This window comes from Pteropus vampyrus, unplaced genomic scaffold, assembly GCF_000151845.1.
Source record: "Pteropus vampyrus isolate Shadow unplaced genomic scaffold, Pvam_2.0 Scaffold615, whole genome shotgun sequence".
In the NCBI taxonomy this organism is placed as follows: Eukaryota; Metazoa; Chordata; class Mammalia; order Chiroptera; family Pteropodidae; genus Pteropus; species Pteropus vampyrus.
The window spans coordinates 68,718-82,886 of NW_011889396.1; the positions used below are offsets into that span (position 1 = coordinate 68,718).

Sequence of the window (14,169 nt, forward strand, 5' to 3'; positions counted from 1 at the left end):
ACTGAAGCCGAGGTCCCACAGCACCGCCGTGAGGAGAGTCACGCTCTCAGCCTCCCGCGGAGCAGGCCCGTTAGACACACTGACCTGCGACAGCCCCGCAGAGGCCCGCCCGTCTGCGGCCCTGGCCTGACCGCCTCTCTGGGCGTCTGCTGGGTGCCAGGCTGCGCACCATGTGCCTGGGACAGGGACAGGTCGGCCACCGAGGACCAGCTTCAACGCAATCCTGCTCTTCCAATTTCCAAGCAGAGGTAAACCCACGGAGCCCGGTTAGGGGAGCGGGCGGTGGACAGGCGTGGCCGACTGTCCTGAGGAAGCCCCGCACCACCGCCGGGAACCGAGCCCCCCACGCGGGAGCCGAGCCCCCCACGCGGGAGCCGAGCCCCCGCACCCGGAGCGAGCGTGCACCCGTGCGCTCCGCCCCGAAGTGCTGGTCGCACTTGAAAACGCGAGGAAGTCATTTAGGAAGGGTCACGGTGCTTGTGCCAGGCACCAGAGGTGACGTCGGTCGTTACTCTGATAACATCTGAGAGGTTCTTGTGATAGATTTGTAAACCGTTTTATATAAATCTGTAAAAAATCAGAGGTCAATTCGCACAGCAAAAAGCTGCAAAAATGCCTCGACTCTCACGCAAAGAACTTGTCCTTGTCACGTGCTGCTGGGAAATGGGCGGCTTTGCGGGGACGCGCCAGAGCAGGACAGGCGGCTTCGCCCACGGACCGGCCAGTGCCACCGCTGTCCTTGCCTCCAGCACCTTCTCTCTCTCTAGGTGGCGATTTCCGGGCGCATATGTTACACTTCAGAAAGTGCCTGCGGCTGCCCACGAGCACTGTCCTTCGCACGGGCCATCCCCGGCGACCGTACGTGACAATTTCCTCTGGCTCCCGATGGCCAAAGCCATTGGCCTCTGCAGTGCCCTGCACGGGAGGCCAGGGCGAGGGCGGGCTATGGTGGGAACGGTGGGCCCCGTGCTCCCCGCGCCCCCGTCCATCCCCCCACGGCCTTACCTGGTAGACGTGCCGGGGACAGGGCGGCCGGTGTCCACCAGCACGCACCAGCAGTAGCCCGTGGACAGGTGGCACTGCACGGGCTTGTAGAGGCCGCCGTGGGCACACTCGGGGACCACCACATTGTCATTCTTCGGCTGCCTGGCCTCCTCCAGGGCCGACTGCTGCTCCTCGTCACACGAGGCCACTACAGAGAGGGGGAGACAGGTGTGAGCAGGCACCGGGAACCCGTCACATGGCCTGACGGGGCTGCCCTGGGAGGCCCCAGGAAGCAGGAGACGGGGGTGGGGTGGTGAGAGGCAGGAGGGGGTCAGGGGCTCCCAGCACCACGCCCCTGTCAATGGCGAGAGCATGGTCCTCATGGACACACCCGCACGCAGGTCTGAGGCCCGGCGGGTCCCTGCGGGCACAGGTGGGACGACCTGCCAGCGGCCACAGGCCCCTCTGCAGCGGGCCTGAGTCAGGGACGCGCCCAGCAGGCCTGTGGCCCACCCGAGGATCCCGCCCAGTCCCCCCGGCACGGTTCGCACCTGCGGGACTCCCCACTAGGCCCTTCATGGACGGCTGTCCCCTCACCGTCCAGGCCACAGTCACACTCAGTGGGCGAAGGTCTTGGGGTTAGAGTGAGGACTCGGGTGGAAGCGCAGAGCCCGGGGCGCCAAGGGCCCAGCCGTGCAGAGCAACGTCCGCCCGTGTCCGGCTTCCGGTCTCGCTCGTGACCCTGAGCCGCTCGCGAGCATCTTCCACACACTTCCGTGCAACTGGCGCTGGACCAATCGTCATTTTCTCCTTCCTTCCATTTTTTCACCGACTTTGATTTAAGATGATGCTGAACCAAAGGGGGTGGCAACCCGCTGCACCCAGCTTATTTCTGAGCGAGTGGCAACGGTCTTAGGCAGACGGTGAGCACGGGGCCACGAGGCTGGACACAGTCACGATGAGTGTAAGCACCGCACGAGGACAGAAGCCATCAGGCGATCGGTCCCAGAGAGGACCACGACAACGACCAGGCGTATTTATTTTCCCAAGCTTATATTTTTATTATTTTTTTCACTTTTTTAAATTTTCCCCTCCCCCTTTCCCCTCCCCTCTGGGAACCACTAGTCCATTGTCCATGTCCCTGAATCTCTGTTTGTCCTGCTCATTTGTTGCTCTTAGGTTTTTAGGTTTAAATCCCACATATAAGTGATATCATATGATCTTCAACTTTTTCTGTCTGGCTTATTTCGCTTAGCATGATTATCTCGAGGTCCATCCATGTTGTCGCAAATGGCAGGATGTCATCTCTTCTTATGGCTGAGTCATATTCTACTATATATATGTGCCACAGCTTCTTTAGCCAATCATCTATCGGAGGACACTTCGGTTGCTTCCATGTCCCGGCCACTGTGAATAATGCTGCTGTGAACATTGGTGTGCAAGGATCTTTTCGGATATGAGTTTTCAAGTCTTTGGGGTAAATACCCAGTAGAGGAATTGCTGGATTATATGGTAGATCAATTCCCAGTTTTCTGAGGAACCTCCATACTGTTTTCCACAGTGGCCGAACCGATTCGCAGTCCCACCAGCCGCGTATGAGGGGTCCTTTCTCTCCACATCCTCTCCGACACTCATTATTACTTGTCCTGTTGGTTATAGCTATTCTAACAGGTGTGAGATGGTGTCTCATTGTGGTTGTGACTGGCATTTCCCTAATAGCTAGTGATATTGAGCATCTTTTCATATGTTTGTTGGCCATTTGTATGTCCTCTAGGGAGAAGTGTCTGTTCAGGTCCTCTGCCCATTTTCTGATTGGATCATTTTTGTTGTTGTTGTTATTGAGTCGTATGAGTTCTTGGTAGGATTGGGATATTGGAAGAGAATGACCTGCTATGATGATAAGTCATCCGAGAACGCCTAACACCTGTGTGACAAGGCAGCTGCTCCCGCTTAGAATTTTCCGTGTGCCATGTTACCAGCCACCATGAGAGTCAGACAAAACAGGACTCTGAGCTCCCGCCCCTTTCTCCACGGGTGTGGGGTGACCCCCGCAAGGCCCCAGGTCACTAACTGGCCGGTAGAGAAAGCGCCCATCGGAGCAGGTGACCCTGCAAAGCCCACGTCAGTGCAGGACGAGGATGTCTCTGCCTAGAGCCTTAACCCTCACAGCCAGGAGAAACGGCGCCCAGACCCTTGCAGACTACGCCCTGGAACGTCGCCCCCACGTCCCGTCCGAGCACCAGAGAGTTGCAGCCGAGACCAGTGTCTGGCAGGGCGTGAGGGCGCTGTCCCTGGCGAGCACACAACATCGCCAGACGGGCTCGGTCTGGGAAGAAGCCTCTCGGTGGAAACAGCACAGGGGTCGTCTGTCCTCGGGGCGCTGGGGCCTCTGAAAGCCACCGAGAGCGCGCCCGCCCCGGGCCACTGGCCTCCTTCTCAGGAAGCAGGATGGAGGGGGGCGTGCGCCACATTTGCAAGCGGAAAGGGCCGCACGGGTCCCCGAGGTGGGTCTCCGAGTCTGCACGGCTCGAAGCAGACCAACGCGCGCGTCTGCGGCAGCTCCACGCTCCTGTCCCAGTGCCTTTGGTCACAAGGGCCGACGATGGCAAGGTGTGGCCGCGGGTGCCGTCCAGTCCCGTCCTGCGAACTCGGGCACACTCAGCTCCGAAGCTGCTGTCACTGCCCGCTGTACGGGCGCGGATACGAGGCGCAGCGACGGCCCTCACTCACGCGAGCCCCCGGCCCGGGCCGTGTGCGGAGGACTGTGGCCGGCCTCGCCACTCCAGTGGGCTCACGTGTGGGAAAGGAAGGCACAGGCCACACGTCCCAAACCCAGGGCCGATGCTGCTTCGTTTTCTCAGGACCTCAACCTGGAAAAGGACCAACTTGGTGGGGTTGGCTGTGACCACGGCGGGCCCTCCGGAGGCCAAGCTCCCGGTCCTGGGCGCAGCTCCCAGGACATGCGGTGGCCGGGGTCCTTCACGGTGCCAGGCCTGTCGCCTGCGGCCCTCACCGAGCTGCGGGAGTTTGGACTGTCATTGCCCCGCTGGTCAGCTGAGGAAGCTGAAGCCACGAGCTGACAGGTCGACCTGGACCCAGGCACGCGGGCCGGGCTGTGCGTGGGCCTAGGGTGACCAGCCGCCTCAGGTTTGTGTGTTGCCAACAGACGCAGATGCACTGGCCTCGCACCGGGCTGTGGGACAGCAGTGACATCAGGGACGTGACGATCCCCCACGGGACCTGGAGACGGGCACGCTGCCCCACGCACAGAGTGATCACAGGCCAGCGGCGGCCTAACCGCAGGCGTGGCTGGAGCTCCAGGAGATGACAGGGAGCCCCCGCCCCGATGCCGAAGCCGGCTCAGACGGCTCTGCGTGCTTCGCGTTCCCTGCCCCCCTCCGCAGACACCCCAACCTCGGCAGGAGCGCTCGTCCACCTCCCAGGGACGCAAAGGGACGCGTCCGGTGTTCTGCGCCCCGGAGGCTGGTGGCGGAACCCCATCCTGTTTGAAGGAGGCTCTGCGGCCACTGCCTTGACGTGACACACACAGAGCATGTTCCCAGCAGGATGGCGACAGACACGCCGGACGGGACTTAGAAGAAGAGAGTCATTGAGGAGGGGAAGGCGACGGTGGAAGACGCGCCAGACTCGCAAGTCCGATGCTCGTTCTGTGACCTGACAGCTGCACTAAAGCTTAAGTCACAGAATTACTGTTTCTAGAAGCAGAAACAGCAGCTCGGTGGGGAGCCCGCCTGGCCACACGAGCCTGGCGGCCGGAGGAGCCTTCTGGGAGGGTCGGCGGGCCGCCCGGGCACCCGGCACTTCCCACAGGCCTCGGCACGCTCCCGCCAGACCGGAGTGTCCTAACCCTCAAAGCCCCGCTCCCGACAAGGGGAGACAGCGCAACACCCCGCGGGAGAGCTCAAGCTGCACAGATTCTAAACGTTCGCCGTGTGCAGATCCGCAGACCGCAGGAAACAGCGAGCCTGGCACCAGGGCGCCGAATGAGCGCGCGCCCGCACACGCACCTGACACGCAGGCGTCTGCTGCCGGCTGTCCGGAGCCAGCGGACCATGGGCTGGGCCACCTACACAGAGTCCGGGGGCCAGAACCCCAGGCTCAGCAAAGATGCCACCTGCTTCCTGACACGCGGTGCTACGTGTGGACTGCCGGGCCACCACAGACCACGCCCCAGCCACACAGGGGCCTCGGGAGCAACCCCTCTGTGACTTTGCTCCTTCCCGAATGTCCTCACACTCACTCTCCATGGGTTCCCCCCATCTAAGGGGGTCCCTCAGCCCGGAACTCAGAGTCTGAGCTGCACAGGGCACGTGTCACCTTCACACAGCAGGGCCCTGCTGGCTCGTGTCTCATCCTCCTCCCTGCTGCTCCGGCCCCTGTTCCACGGGGCCAGACCATCCTGCTGAGACTTATTAGAAGTTCAAGCGCCTGGACCCCACCTGCAAGAGGCGGATCAGCAGGTGACGCCCGGGAGCCTGCGCTTTCCCTGCAGCGGGGGAGCACGCTGTGACTGGCGCTGACAGCTCTGTCAGGACCCTTTGGTTGTTCCGAGGTGACCATGGCCAAGAACTCAGGTCATCATGACAGCTTCTGGCACAGCGTCCGACCTCTTGCTTCTTTGCTTTGAAGATCTTTCTAGTCACAGTTAATTCCATCCCTAGTCACCTGCTCACCTCATGGCCAACGTCCAAACACTATTAAGCCTTAACACTGCCCCTGAGGCCAAAAGTAGACCCACACGAACACAGCCAGAGAGCATTCGACAAAGGAGCAAATGCAAGTCGATGGAGCAAAAAGTCTTTTCAACACACGGTCCTGGAAAAACGGGGCATCCGCATGCAAAAAAAGAAGAAAGGAAAGAAAAAGAGAAAAAAAGAATCTGGACACAGACCTTACACTTATCACAAAAATGAACTCAAAATGAGTCACAACCCTAAATGTAAAATGCAGAAATGCAGCACATTGACAATGTATATTCCAAGACAGACACTGTACATAGCATGAAAACACGTGCCCCAGAGAGGAAATGCTTGGAAAGCACATAAGAGACTCATGTCCAAACTAGACAAAGAGCACTTAAAGCTCAACAATAAGAAAACAACTCGATGAAAAAAAAAAAACAGGCAAAAGATCTGAATAGACACCTCACCAAAGAAGATACATCGATGTCAAATAAGCGTATGAAAAGATACTCGATCTCATATGTCACTAGGGGACTGCAAATTAGAACAATAATGAGATGCCACTACAGACCTCAGAGGATGCTAAAATCCAGAAACTGACAGCACCAAATGCTGACGAGGACGTGGAGTCACAGGAACCGTCACTCGGTGCTGATGGGGACACGAAATGGTGCGGCCACCTTGGAAGACGTTGGCCATGAGGTGAGCAGGTGACTAGGGATGGAATTAACTGTGACTAAACATGCTCTCACCCCGTGATTCGGCAATGGCGCTCCTCGATATTTAACCGGATTAGCTGAAAACGTATTTCCACACAAAAAGCTGCACACAGATATTTATAGCAGCTTTATTCATCACTGCCAAAAATTGGGAGCAACCAAGACGTCCTTCAAGAGGTGATGGATAAACAAATCAACAGACTGTGGTGCATTTGGACAATGGACCGTTAGTCAGCAAGCGAGACAAACGGGCTACAGAAACATGAGAAGACATGGGGACAGTTACATGCATGTCACTAAGCAAGAGGCCAGCCCGAAATGTCTACACACTGCATTATTCCAACTACATACTCTTTGGAAAGGGCAAAATATGGAGACAGTGAAGAGGGCAGTGGCCGCCAAGAGCTGGAGGCAGGCGGGGATGAACAGGCAGGGCACGAGGATCTGCGGGGCAGAGAAATACCCGTGTGAATCTATAACGGCGGGTACACGTCATTATGCATTTGTCAAAAGCTATAGAACACGCGACGCAAATAATAAAGCCTACTGTAAGCTATGAAATCGAGTTAACAATAATAGGTCAATATCGGTCTATCGATCACAAAGAAAATATAACACTAATCAAGATGCTAGAGGAGAAATGGGGGGGGCTGCTGAGGGGCCGTGTGGAAACTGCTTTCTGCACTTTTTTTCGTGAAGCCAAAACTGCTGTAAAACAATAAAGCATATTGAATATACAATAAAAAAAATAAATAAAATACCGATCACATCTGAAAAGAGACGTCAGCATCGCATTCTAACCGTGGAAAAGACCCCCGCATCTTCCGTGCGGCTACCCGCTTGTGCTCACACGGTTGGTCTCTGACCCAACCGAGACCTTCGGTCCCTTAAATCGTTCTGGTTTCTGTCATTTTATTTGCTCAAAACTCTAAATCTTCACTTATGCCACGTCTAAAAATGTCCGAAAAGGTTACAAAGTACTGTGTCCAGCCTCTACCTGACCACAGCTTCACAGAATATAAAAACTACGAAGAAGACATGGACGGCATTAGTTTTTTAGAAACAGAGACAAGACAAGGAACAAAGAGAAATATCTTAATTTATTAACATCTGCCTCAACTCATAATTCTACTTCACAGACAATTCGGTTGTAACATAGTATTTCAAACATCGAAGCAATGGCTTCAAACAGTTCAGCAAACCCGAAAACACATAATGTTTGAAAAATGCTTAAAATTAAACAAACAAAAAAAATCTCGAGCTAATAAAAACTCTCTTCCCAACCAAGCATTTAAAAGAATCTTTTCCAATTTTTTAGTTTTAAAAACTGACTTCTAAAATGAAGAAAAGTATTGTTTTTTCCCGATGCAGAGTCACACCAAAACAGAAAAACACACTTATTTCCAACTTTCCAAACAAAAGAGAAAACATGCCCTTTAGTTGAGAGTAATCTTGGAAAATTTATTTCTCAAGTTAAGTTTGAAAGTCACGAGCAACAGAAACACGGGGCTGGAGAGAGTGTTCCTTTTCGTCTTTGGTCAAGAATCAATTGTAAATAAAGACACCGAGCTCCCCTATTGAGAGCACGTTGTCCACCCCTCTCCACAGCATCTTCCCAGCGATTCACCTTCCAGTACGATTGAGCACACACTTAATATTTTGTAAAATCTAACTCTCCGTTAAAGTGTTGAGTGTTAATGGTAAAGGCTGAAAATTCCTTGGATGCTTTTTAGCTTAGCTAAAAATTTCAGTTCTTTTCAGATAAGATAAGCGGAAGCAGTTCATCCCCACCAAACCAGTATGATGAGAAATGTTAAAGGGACTTCTATGAAAAAAGGGGGAGAAAAGATCAAAAGTATGAATAATAAAATGGCAATAACTACACATCTCTCAACAATTAGTTTAAATGTAAGTGGATTAAATGCTCCAATCAAAAGATGTAGGTACTTGAACAGATAAGGAAACAAGTCCCTTACATCGGCTGTGAGAGATCCACTTCAGATCGAAAGACACACACGGACTGAGAGTAAAGAAATGAAAAAAGATATTTCATGCAAATGGAAACAAACAAACAAAAAGCTGGGGGTAGCGATACTTATATCAGACAAAACAGACTTCGTAAGAAGAGACAAAGAAGGCCATTTCATGATAACAAAGGGATCGACCCAACGACGGGATATAACCCTAGTAAACACTTATGCCCCCTACACAGCAGCACCTACATATACGAACCGGAAAATGAGCATGAAGGGAGAGATTGGCAGTGGTATAGTCAAGGGGGGGGATTCCCACCGCACTCACCCCGATGGGCGGATCTCCAGACGGAAAACCGGCGAGGGAACAGTGGTCTTAAATGGCACACTAGAACGGATGGATTTAATTGATATATTTAGAACATTTTGTCCCGAAGCAGAATATACATCATTTTCAAGGACACTTGGAACAAAACAAGTTTCGATAAATTTAAGAAGATTGAAATCATATCAAGCTTCTTCTCTCACTGCAATGCTTGGAAACTAGAACTCAATTACAAGAAAAAAACTGAAAAACACACAAACACGTGGAGGCTAAATAACATAATACCAAACAATGAATGAGTTAACAATGAGACCGAGAAGACACCTTGAGACGAACGAAAATTAAAACACAACCACCCAAAATCTATGGGGCAGAGTGAAAGCAGTCCTAAGGGGGCAATTCATAGCAATACAGGCTCACCTCAAGAAACAAGAAAATGCCTCAGATAAACATTTAACTTTACACCTAAAGGAACTAGAGAGAGAACAACCAACAAAGCCCCAAGTGAGAAGAAAAGAAATAGTAAAATCAGAGTGGAAATAACATAGAGCCTAAAAAACAATCCAATATCAACAATCCCAGAGCTAGTTCTTTGAAAAGACAAACAAAATTGATAAAGCTTTAATCAGACTCATCAAAAAAGAGAGAGGACCCAAATAAATAAAATCAGAAAGGAAAGAGGAGACTATGTACTCCACAGAAGAAAAAAGAATTATAAGAAAATACTATAAACAATTATATGCCAACAAATTGAATAATCTGGACAAGATGGAGAAATTCCTAGAGAAAATGCTATTTTCCGAGGCTGAATCAAGAAGAAACAGAAAACCTGAACAGACCAAATACTACTGACAAATTTGAATGAGTAATCAAAAAACTCCCGACAAAGTCCTGGACCGAATGGCTTCACAGGTGAATTTTACCAAACATGCAAAGAATTAACACCTGTCCTTCTCAAACTATTCCAAAACATTCAAGGGAGGGAAGCTCCCGAGCTCACTTTACGAGGCCACCTTGACCCTGAGTCTACAACCAGACAAGGACATGGCAGAAAAAGAAAATTATGGACCAGTATCACTGATAAACATAGATGTGAACCCCTCGACAGAATATTAGCAAACCAAATTCAGCAGTACATTAAAAAACTCAAACACCATGCTCACGAGGGATTTATTCCTGGGATGCAAGGTTGGTTCGATAACCACAAATCAATTAATGTAATACATTGCATGAACAAGATAAAGGAGAAAAATCATATGATCATATCAATAGCTGCAGAAAAAGCATTTGACAAAACACGGCATCCCTTTATGATAAAAGCTTCCGCAAAGTGGGAATAGAGGAAACACAGCTTAACATAATAAGGGCCTCAGCGACAAACCCACTGACATCAGACTCAACAGAGAAAAGCTAAAACTGTTTCCCTTAAGATCAGGGATGAGACAAGAATGTCCCCTTTCACCACTTTTATTCAATATAGTATCGAAGTCCCGGCCACAGTGATCAGACAAGAAAAAGAAATAAAAGTCACCCAAATCAGAGACGAAGAGGTAAAACCGTCATTATTTGCAGTTGACATGATACTACAGAGACAGAACCCTAAAGATTCCACCAAAATACTGTTAGGACTGATCAATGGATTCAGTAAAGCAGCAGGAACATACCAATGGCTGATTTTATCTCCGTCCTGACCCTTTTTACTGATAGGTTTTGCTTTCAGTGCAAAACATCCAAATATAAACCAAACCAAAATAATTCTATTTTACATGTTATGGACTAAAATTCATACGATGAGGCCCCAGCGCCCAACGTGACTGTATCTGGAGACAGGGCTTTCAACGCGGCCTTCTTATTTCACCTTAGGAGGAAGTTAAGGTTAAACGAGGTCATAAGGGGGCTGTAGTCCAACATACACCTAAAGGAACTAGAAGGAGAACTGGTGTCCCTATAAGAGGAGGGGACCAAACCAGGAAGCTGCACCCACAGACAAAAGGCCGTGGAGAACTCAGAGGGAAGGAGGCCGTCCGCACGCCAGGAGGCGTCCTTACCACAAGCACACCCCGCCGGCCCCTCGGACACGGACTGCCAGCCTCTGGAACTGCGAGAAACGCTGTCCTGTGCTGAAGCCACCACCGGTCCTCGACCTTTGTCACGACAGCCCTGACCTGACAAACTAATACTCTGGACTAACGTTTGACCTCTGAAGAAAGCCCAGACCCTTCTCTACTGGAGATGAGCCACATGAAGTTTGTAACCAGAGCAGTGCATGTGCCAGCAGGCGGGGCTGCCAGAAATGCAGGACTCCAGGTTGCTCACGAATTTCGCACACACACACACACACACACACATGCAACACGTGTGTGTAATGCACACACAAACACATGCATGCACACACATGCACACACACAGCACGCGTGCACGTGCACACGTGCGCACAATGCGACACGTGCACACACACAAAATCGTGTGTGCATGAGCACACACACGCACATGCACACAGGTACACATGCACACACAATTCACATGCATGCACACATGCACATGTGCAAACGCAATGCAACACACATGCACACACAAGCAACACACATGCACACACATGCAAAAATATGAGCGTGCATGCACACGTGTACGTGTGTACACGTGTGTGCACATGCACACACATGGACACACACGCACACACATGCACACGTACGGACACACACACGTGAGATTCCGGGAAACGTCCTCCTGTAATTTTGAAGTCTGGCACTGATCTTGGACATGGACATCTGGAAAGTCACTCCGCTGCTGTCCAGTGACTGGACCCTGCTGGCTGTGAGGTCAGCCGCCATGCCCATTTCAGAGACGAGATGCCGAAACAGCGGAGCAGGTGACCTGCTCCGGACCGCCGAGGGAATCCCGGTCATCTCCGCGCCCGTCCACCCTCTGCCCGTCCCGGAGGCCCCGCTTGGCTCTGAGCGGCCGGACCCCGACTCCTGCGGGGAGAAAGGCTGCAGCGGGACTCACAGCCGCTCGGGAGAAGGAGCGGTCATGCCCGCGATCGCCATGTCTGCCGTCTCCCCACTGGCAGTCGGTGTGCACGGTGTCCCAGAGCACCTTTGCCGCGTACGCAACACGTGTCTCCCCTGTCCCCTCCCTGGCCCAGAATGCTCCCTCCCACGGAGGCAACGACACATGGCTCTGTTTGGGGTCTGGAGCGGAGACGCTGCTGCTTCCCTACCTAGTCCTCGCACCTGCGGCCTGTCCACGTGCCCGCGACCTGCCCCTGGCCCATCGTGGCACCTCCCGGGCCGGCCCCGCCCCCGGGCACAGGCCTGGCCACAGAGATGCGCCCGCCTAGGGCCTGCACCCTCACGCACTGTCAACAACAGGGACACCTTCGAGAGAACGGGACCAAAGCAGTCCCACGGCGAGCCCCCAGCTTTGGGCTGGACACATGAACCTGACCTTCAGGACACCGGTGGCAAAGGTGCGACCACAGGGCTCCCCGCACCGTCGTAGTGAGGCAGGAAGCCGGCCATGCTGTGCGTCGAGACCCGGCGCTCCGCCGCTAGCAGTGGGCTTTCTGTGAACCGCAGCCGGGGCTGTGCGAAGGACCTCGATTACTGTCCGACCTCGCTGATTCGATGACAGATCAAAAGCCCTTCTCCGCGGCGAGTCGCAAAGGCCCACGTGCACACGCGGCTGGCGCTCGGTTCCAGCCAGCGCGGAGGCGGTTTGCCCCGTTGCATTATTATCGTGTGTACTCAGGCTGAAATGTTATATCCTGATTATATCATCGTGGTTTGGATCTTGAAATCTCAGAATTAAATATGATTATAATGAAAGCCCCCTTTTACAATTAGGAAAACTGTATAAATTCAGTTATATACATTTTTAGAGAGACCAATGAGTATTTTCAAATAATATGCTTTTATAGTCTACATTTAAAAGGAGCTATTTGATTTATTTTAATATTTTGATCTTTTCCAATGACCAAAACGTCATAACTCAAGAGTCTCGTTGGTACCTTGATGCTTTGGAAATCTTATGTCTGAAAACTAAAATTAAAAATGAGGGAAATAACATTTTAAAACAGAAATAAAGAAAACATAATTTATATTATTTTTCCCTAGGGAATGCAATTTACCATGATTTAAAGCAGAATCAAAGATGATTATCTTCTGGCACTAATTTTAATATGCTCAATAAAACAAAAATTATCAGCCCTGAAGAAAGCAGAGACGCGTCCCCACCGAGGGCCCCATGAAACCGCGGACCCTCGCGAGCACCCAGGGCGTCTGCTGGGTGGAAAGCAGAGCCGCTCGGATGGTCTGGCAGGAAGAAATATTTTTCTCCCGAGCGGGGGAGGCTTTCAGAGATGACGGAACCGGGCCTCGGTGTATTTTCCAGCTCACAGGCAAAACTTAAAAGGGCAGTAAATGGAAGGGCCGGTCACCGGGCTCATCGGAGCGGGGCCGGGTGGCCCGCGTGTGTCCCCATGGAGGCCTCTCAAGGGTGGCCTCCTTGGCCCCGCATCAGATGTCGGCGGAGCCAGGGGCAGAGAGAACGCGGACTCGCTCCACCAGCAACGTCAGACCAGAGGTCAGGACCGCCACGAAGTGCCCACGCCTCGGCGGCAGCGTGGTCTGCAAAGCCTCCTTCTCTCTGAAGAGACCCGGAGAGCCTGCTGTGTGGGCCACGCAGACCAGCCCCCCACCCCCCGCCCCGGGCTCGACAAGCCCCTTGTCGGCACCCCCTCTTGGCCGGCCAGGACTGTGACAGCCCGGGGTCGAAGGCGCCGTGCCCTTGGGAGGGGTGACAGCGCAGGTATGCACGTGCGGGGAGGAGAAACCTCAGCTGTTAAACCCGCCGACCGTGACGGCCGCGAGGGGTGAGGGCGTCCCGCACGGCAGCGATTGTCACCGGAACGGTACTGCACACGGCACACGGACACCCGCCCCCTCCCCCCGCAGATCATCAAAGCTGACATTCCGGGGGCAGCCGTGGGGATGTCGGCGTGTCCTCGACACAGCGAAGTGACGGTACTTGGCTTCGCCAGAGCAGGCGCACGCAGCGCCCTGACCGCCAGGCGGTGACCGCGGCCGGCCCGGGTCCCACCACACGCTCCTCGTGGCGTTGCACACTCCGGAACAGGGCGGTGCCCACACTGGGGGGCAAAGCACTTAGCTCAAAAATGGGGGGCCAAGCACACAGGCGGCCGAGCTCCCTCGGCTCCCTCCTGACCCAGATAAGCAGTCGCCTAAGTACAGACACGTTTCACAGAAGCTCCCTAGTCCCGGCCCCTGTCTCTTGCTCCCTTTAGATTCTATGCAGTGCCAGGTGTCACACTAGATCCCGATTAACTGACGGAGACGGACACAAGTGTTCGGGCATGAATTTAAGATGTCTGTGTATTCAGAGAAAAAAACCACGATGGCGGCGATCTGGTCCTCAGGTTTGATAAAAGATCACAGCACCTGAGA

The 14,169-nt window shown here is 52.9% G+C and overlaps 1 protein-coding gene across 1 annotated transcript in view; it reads right to left on the minus strand.

The window, feature by feature from the left end:
* The window catches only part of LOC105308686 (SPARC-related modular calcium-binding protein 2), a 117,921-nt gene that overhangs the window by 24,286 nt on the left and 79,466 nt on the right, over positions 1 to 14,169 (minus strand). The window contains exons 8-9 of the mRNA XM_011384672.2: positions 13,675 to 13,853; positions 1,006 to 1,192 (exon numbers count right to left, since the gene is read on the minus strand). Of these exons, the coding sequence (XP_011382974.1) occupies positions 1,006 to 1,192; positions 13,675 to 13,853 (366 nt within the window). The remainder of the gene's footprint in view (positions 1 to 1,005; positions 1,193 to 13,674; positions 13,854 to 14,169) is intronic.